The sequence below is a fragment of the Protomyctophum parallelum genome, assembly GCF_964188405.1.
Source record: "Protomyctophum parallelum genome assembly, chromosome: 4".
NCBI classification, from domain to species: domain Eukaryota; kingdom Metazoa; phylum Chordata; class Actinopteri; order Myctophiformes; family Myctophidae; genus Protomyctophum; species Protomyctophum parallelum.
Genome location: NC_139700.1, coordinates 46,784,899 through 46,792,071, shown reverse-complemented (window position 1 = coordinate 46,792,071; position 7,173 = coordinate 46,784,899). Strand labels below are relative to the sequence as shown.

Sequence of the window (7,173 nt, the reverse complement as noted above, 5' to 3'; positions counted from 1 at the left end):
CCGGAGCAACGCCTAGTCAGGATAATTAGGAACCAAATGGACCCCACACAGGCCTGCAAACTCTGGGGCAACCCTTTTTCCCACCGGGGGGGGGGGGGGGGGGGGGGGGGGGGTTGAACCTGTTCCGTTCTTCCGTTCTCCCCCCGGAGCGGCAGTGGATCAGCGGTAGAGTGGAATGGGAACCGCGAGGTTCCCGGTTCGATTTGCAGGTTGGTGGTGCCTCGCGAGGTTTCCTCCGCCATCGGTGTTTGAATGGGTGAATGTCATGCACAATCTATGTGAAGCGCTTTGGACAAAACCGCTATATATTATATATAAATGCACCATTTACACAATTATTTTCCCCCTGCTAAATGTTTAACCCAAATTAAAATCGGTTCAGATCCCTAAAATACTTCTTCTCGCCCTGAAGTGGGAACCAAAAAAGTGGCCATGTCACTATTCAGTTGGAAGATGCAGATGACCATATAAACTCAGTCATAAAAAAGCATCAGGAACGGAACCAGTTCTAGAAAAGAACCAAAGTTCTTTTGGTGGAAAAAAGGTGTCCCCCGAGGGTGTACAAATTGAATGAAATGGGGGCGGCCCCCCTCTAGCGGGTCCATTTGGTTCCCGTGGGCCAGTTAAAATACCAAACTGGGGAAGTTGAAATAAATAAAATATAAAGGTTTCGCGAGAACCACTTGGCCTCAGCGGATATCCCCGACGAGTACCCGGAGAAAGAGGAACTTAGAAAAAGGTGCGATTCTGAGGGAATTGCTCAAGCTGTGGTTGCAACTTTGCCTCGAGCAGCTTTTATTGACCCAACGTGACGCCGCGAAAAGACGGAATTAAAATAAAATAAAAAGTACCTGGAATAAAAGTCGGGGGTTAATAACTATATTCTGGTTGCCTACTGCGACCACACTAAAAAGGTTCCTTTTTGACGTGCAGCGACTGACGCGGCTATAGCTATTCGTCTTCAATGAGGCGTGCGTTTGTTTTTTGTTTTTTCTCCGTACGCACAGAGAAGTCGCAAGGGGCGACAACGCCAAGCGTAATTTATGTTGGGGCGCGGCGGCGGTCCGGTGAAATTGTCGCACACGTGGCTTGTCGTTTCGTGCGCCCCGCCCCGCGACTAAACGGGACCTGGATTGTGTTGAGCTTTTTATTAATCAGACCAGTGTGTGTCCAGTGGAAAACCTCGTATGAATCTGATCTCGGGTCAGAATGGGTTAAACATTGTTATAATTTTGAAAAAAAGAAGATGGGGTTCAGCGGGGGCCCTCTTACATACAACGTTTGGGGTTCCTTGACATGAAATATTGAGCACCACTGATGGAGAGACATGAGGCATTTCAGAAAACTGTCAGGATATAGAAGACTTTTTTCTTCTTTTTTTTTTACGTCAGGCCAAAATGGGTTACGTTTGCGTTGTCGCGGCCGGCCCATCATACCGCAGACCTGACGTTGCCCCGTCTGCAAAAGAACCGTAGAACAAGTCTGGACATAATAAACGTATATAGCTAAAAAAAAGGCGTTGTCTCCAACCCCACGATGTGGATCTCACACTTGGGGGGGCCGGTGGCGTCACGACCCGGTCGTCGGCGGCGACCTCCTCCTCCACTTGACATTATCCATTATAAAATGTAAAAGTTAATAAATATCTCAATTTAAAATCATTCACAAAAGCAAAAAGAATCGCAGGGATGTCGGTCGATCGGGGGGGTCCAGCGCTTTACGAGATCGTCTCCTGGACTCCTCACGCCACACTGCCGTTTTTTTTCTTTCTTTCCAGACAGCTACGCGGCTCGTCTCACAGTTTTAGAGCCAAGCGCTCGAACAACAACAAGGTGAAATAGAGCGAGAGGCAGACATTACTTATAGAAATAGTACAAACACTGTACCCCCCCCCCCCCCTCACCCCCTGAGGTCACTCTCTGCCCCTTTGGTGGGGGGGTCAACATCATCCTTACTTGTGTTATTATTATTATGTAGGACCACCCTCGGCTGAGATTCAGCACCGTTTTTCTTTTCTAAAGGGTTTTAGCCATGGGATCGGTTCGTGAGAACACGATGCTCTCTCCGTAGCTTATACGCTTCAGACAAAAACGGGTCCATATTACACTTTACAGTATAATAATAATAATAATAGTACGTTCTGTGTGCCTGCATAAAACCTCAGCTGCTGGACAGAAGGTTCTCGAGCCCCCTTGCGGGCCTGTCCACTCAGTAACGACGACATCTGGGGTTTTTTTTCCCCCCAACTTGCCTTGTTGGAAGACAAAGCCATTGGAACAGGGCTGATGATGCGTCTTGTTGAAAGAAGAGCCAGGGCTTTCAGGTTATCCTATAAAAAGCCACAGAACAGAACGCAGCTGTGTGTTGGTGCAGGCTTCACGGTTCTGGTGGTTATTATATAAAGGGTTGGTGTCTGGTCGTATGTATGTGTACCCAGGCCGGGCCGGGCCCATGGTTATGGCCACAGGCCCGTCCCGCTGCTAAAGGGTGGCCAGCACCCTGAAGAAGGACACGAGGAGGACGCACAGCGACTGGCCCACGCCGAAGACCAGCGCCTCCAAGGAGATCATGGTCTTCCCCGCTGCTTTGTACACCCCGGCGATGGCGGCGCCTGCGAAGAAAAACAAAAAAAACACACACACACACACAAAACGTATACCGTTCAGTGTTGGGCTTTTTTTTTTGGACAGGCACATTTAGATTTTTAGTTTTAGTCATACGTCTTTTGAATAGATTGAATTTTAGGCCTGGATCTCTTGTCCACTAGTCCCTTCCTAACATTTTAGTCTAGTTTTTATTCGTTGACGAAATTGTCGATATATTTAGTCATCAAATAGCTTAGTTTTCATTAGTTTGTCAGTGAGAAAAGGTAGTCGACAAAGATTTTTCATCATCAGTCGACAAAACAGTTTTTTATTTTTTACCAATTTAAGGCCTACACCGAGATCAAGATGATGGCCAATTCATCGTGATTCTCTAACCTTGATATGAAACGGGAGAATTAATAACCAATCTTGGTTAGACTTGGTTACACTCGGTTAGAATCACTTACAGTACAACATAATGCTTTAAAAACACCAAAAGGGGTTCCAGCCCCCCAAAAATGGGTTTAATGCATGAACACACACACAGGTTCAGAATGATAACTCACTGGTGAGCACGCCTCCACACACCGGCCCCAGGATCCCCATGAGCAGGATGGCGATGGGCATGAAGCGCGCCATCTTGTGCTGCCGCAGCGTGGCCAGGGCAATGAGCGCGGCGGGCAGGTGGAAGACCAGAGAGGACACTACTGCCCACAGAAACACTCCATACCACATCTCTGGACAAGGGGAGAGAGAGAGAGACGTTATGAAGACCACAGAGGACACTACTGTCCACAGAAACACTCCATACCACATCTCTGGACAAGGGGAGAGAGAGAGAGACGTTATGAAGACCAGAGGACACTACTGCCCACAGAAACACTCCATACCACATCTCTGGACAAGGGGAGAGAGAGAGAGACGTTATGAAGACCAGAGAGGACACTACTGCCCACAGAAACACTCCATACCACATCTCTGGACAAGGGGAGAGAGAGAGAGACGTTATGAAGACCAGAGAGGACACTACTGCCCACAGAAACACTCCATACCACATCTCTGGACAAGGGGAGAGAGAGACGTTATGAAGACCAGAGAGGACACTACTGCCCACAGAAACACTCCATACCACATCTCTGGACAAGGGGAGAGAGAGACGTTATGAAGACCAGAGGACACTACTGCCCACAGAAACACTCCATACCACATCTCTGGACAAGGGGAGAGAGAGACGTTATGAAGACCAGAGGACACTACTGCCCACAGAAACACTCCGTACCACATCTCTGGACAAGGGGAGAGAGAGACGTTATGAAGACCAGAGAGGACACTACTGCCCACAGAAACACTCCATACCACATCTCTGGACAAGGGGAGAGAGAGACGTTATGAAGACCAGAGAGGACACTACTGCCCACAGAAACACTCCATACCACATCTCTGGACAAGGGGAGAGAGAGACGTTATGAAGACCAGAGGACACTACTGCCCACAGAAACACTCCATACCACATCTCTGGACAAGGGGAGAGAGAGACGTTATGACATTGATTTAGAGGTTGACTAACTAAACTAAATGAAGATTATTATTTTTCTTTTACATTTTTATCCCACGATTTTGCACCCAGTGTCAATTATCTAATGTAATCCTGGGCGCTACACTCCCTCTGCCAACCTGGGGCGGGGGCAGCGGACAGACCTCATGCTTGCTTCCATTCATGAGGAGTCCAAGCTGCTTCTTTTCACCTGACAGGGGAGAGTTTCCCCCGGGCCGGACGTAGTAGCGCGTGGAAGGAACACGTTATTTCCGACCAGTTCCTTTCCGGCGCCCCGGCTGGCCAGGGGGAGGTAGTTTTAGAGACCAGGATTACTGCATGTTTTTGTGAGGGTACCTACCCTATAGGGGACACGGGGAGAACATGCAAACTAAACACAGAAAGGCCCTTTCACCAACCTTGCCTTGGGTATGGGCACTGATGAGGAGGAAACACGGAAACAAACACTGATGAGCAGGATTTTTCTAGCACTAGTCCAATTCATTTTATGTTTTTGTTTTGTTTCACGAGAGAGACTTTAAGAGAGGTTTAAGTCAAACACTTTGATGTCGTCCGTTTAAAGCCACAGTAGTTGGCTCCAGGTGCCCCATTATGTTCAGCAACTACAGACTAAAGACAAAATGTCACCCTCCGGGGGTCCTGGGATTCAATACTGTACTCAGTACAACGTTGTTGATAGGGCTGGGCGATATGACGATATATATCGTATTTTCGATAGAAAATGTCTATCACGAAAAAAAAGCTATATCGCTTATATCGCCGTTTCGCTTTACGGCAGTATTTTACGTCACAGCGCTTATATACGGCATGCCCAGCAGCCCACCGCGCGCACTGAAAACAGTGAGCCAACACCTTTCGGATGTCTTCTCTATTATATACTCTAAGGCCAACACGACCACAACACAAGCCGAGGTGGTGCTTGCACCTAAAAGAGGGGCAACGTCTTCCATTGTATGGATATGGAAGTGGTTTTGATTACATGAAGGGAGATGATGGCTGACGAGATTCAGAGCGGTGTAAGGGGCACGTTCGGAAATACCACACCGGAGCGAACTCATCTATCAGTTTGCATTGCACAGTGCGCCTAGTGCGCTATTTCCGAACGCGCCCTAAAGTAACCGGTCATTCACTGTTATAAATGCAGGTTTCATGTTGGGTCAAATTGATAAATTGCGTGAGCCACGCATGTTTTACACAGTTGAACAATAAGCTTGTCCGTCGTCGGGTGCACTGCAAACTTCTTCCAAGACGAAGACGTTCCTCTTACCTGTGCAGTCCTCCTGCTGCGTGCGTGTCTGTCTTGTTTTATTGTTCCAAATAAATTATTCCATTTGAAAAGTCCTTAATTCAGCAACAGCTTACAACAACAACACAAGACGCTGAATTTGTTGTGATCATCAAAAAAAAAGGAAAAGAAAAAGCCCCACTCGTCCCAGACTCCCATATACGATCGCGTTCTCTCTCACTCTCTCTCTCACTCTATCGCCTGTAGTCAATTAAACATCGTTAAGCTGACCAACGTCTTTAACAAACTAAACTATAACTACAACAGAACATGTTGATTCCCTATACAGAGCTTAAATGAACTGAAACAACTGTAGTGACAAACTGTGACATGAGATATTTATTTTTTCCTTAAGCCAATTTAATGCAGACACAGGCCTGTAATTCTGTGTCTGAATGGCAACGTCTTATTTCTTTCTTTTTTCTTTTTAATTGTCATAATAATAATTATTATTAATAATACTAATAAAACTTTATTTGTATAGCACCTTTCATGACATGAAATGCAGCTCTCAAAGTGCTTTACAGAGCAATGGAGAAAAAAAGAAAAGCAAGGCAACGACATTAAAAAACAAGCAGTGATGCAATACAGTGAGGACATGAATAACAAAAAATAAAAGATCAATTAAAAGCAATGTTGTAGAAGTGGGTCTTGAGCTGTGCTTTAAAAATGTCTACAGAGGCTGAACAATTGAGTTCAGCCTCTAATTATTATTATATACATTTTATTTTGTAATATTTTTGTACTTGCTTTGGGCCTGTCTGTGCATGGGAAGGGCATCAGTATTATATTCATATAAGTAGAGTGGATAATGTGAATTTAATTGTTTTTTGAGTGGTGCAACCATTATAGACAGCTATGTGTGTCCCTGTCCCTGTATCCGAGCACGGAAATAGCATAACTATTGTCACCACCAAGTGTCACTGTTGTGCAGCCTAACACAGACAGAGGCCAGGGAGGAGAGCTTGTACAGTACAGTACAGTACAGTACAGTACAGTACAGTACAGTACAGTACAGTACAGTACAGTACAGTCCAAGTACAGTAAAGTACTCGACCTGAACAAAAATCAATTATTTTAGATAAAAAAATAGGTATCGTAAAAAATATGCTATATCGTGAGTATATCGTTATCGTGATAAAATAAATTCTATATCGTGATATGAGATTTTGTCATATCGCCCAGCCCTAGTTGTTGAAGTGTAGGACTCATAAAATGTCCCTGGGTACCACCTATAAGACCACCCATGGGTCCCGGGACCCATTACACTGAACACCTATTTACATCACTGCCAATGACAAAACAAAACATTCTACGTTTTTGGTCCGAGAGGCTGAATTCATCAAATGGTGGTCTGTGGGCTCAAATGCAGAATAAAAAAATCACACCTGTGTGAACCGAGTGGTGCAACTGCTCTCTCCCCCCCCCCCCCCCCTTGGAACTATTCAATCCATGCATCAACCAGACACAGTTGTGTCTGGTTTGTTTTGTGTAACACATGAGCGTTGGTCGATCTCTCTCTAGGTCCGCCAGGACTCAGGAACCTCAATATCTATACGCTGCTCCGCGTAGATATTGAGGTTCCAAAACGGAGCTACAATCAATCACTCTAGAACTCTAGCCGCCACTAAACCCACTCCACTCACCTTATATAAACACACAGCACACACTAAATCTGTGGAGTTAACGTTAATCTGTGCGTTAGCTTGCATAACACAACTACGCTGCTCTCATAATGGACTGAATGA

At 45.8% G+C, this 7,173-nt stretch overlaps 1 protein-coding gene across 1 annotated transcript in view; it reads right to left on the bottom strand.

The window, feature by feature from the left end:
• Nucleotides 1–1,869: 1,869 nt before the first annotated feature.
• The window catches only part of tmem170a (transmembrane protein 170A), a 6,619-nt gene continuing 1,315 nt past the window's right edge, over nucleotides 1,870–7,173 (bottom strand). The window contains exons 2-3 of the mRNA XM_083762392.1: nucleotides 3,152–3,322; nucleotides 1,870–2,611 (exon numbers count right to left, since the gene is read on the bottom strand). Of these exons, the coding sequence (XP_083618518.1) occupies nucleotides 2,481–2,611; nucleotides 3,152–3,322 (302 nt within the window). The 3' untranslated portion in view covers nucleotides 1,870–2,480. The remainder of the gene's footprint in view (nucleotides 2,612–3,151; nucleotides 3,323–7,173) is intronic.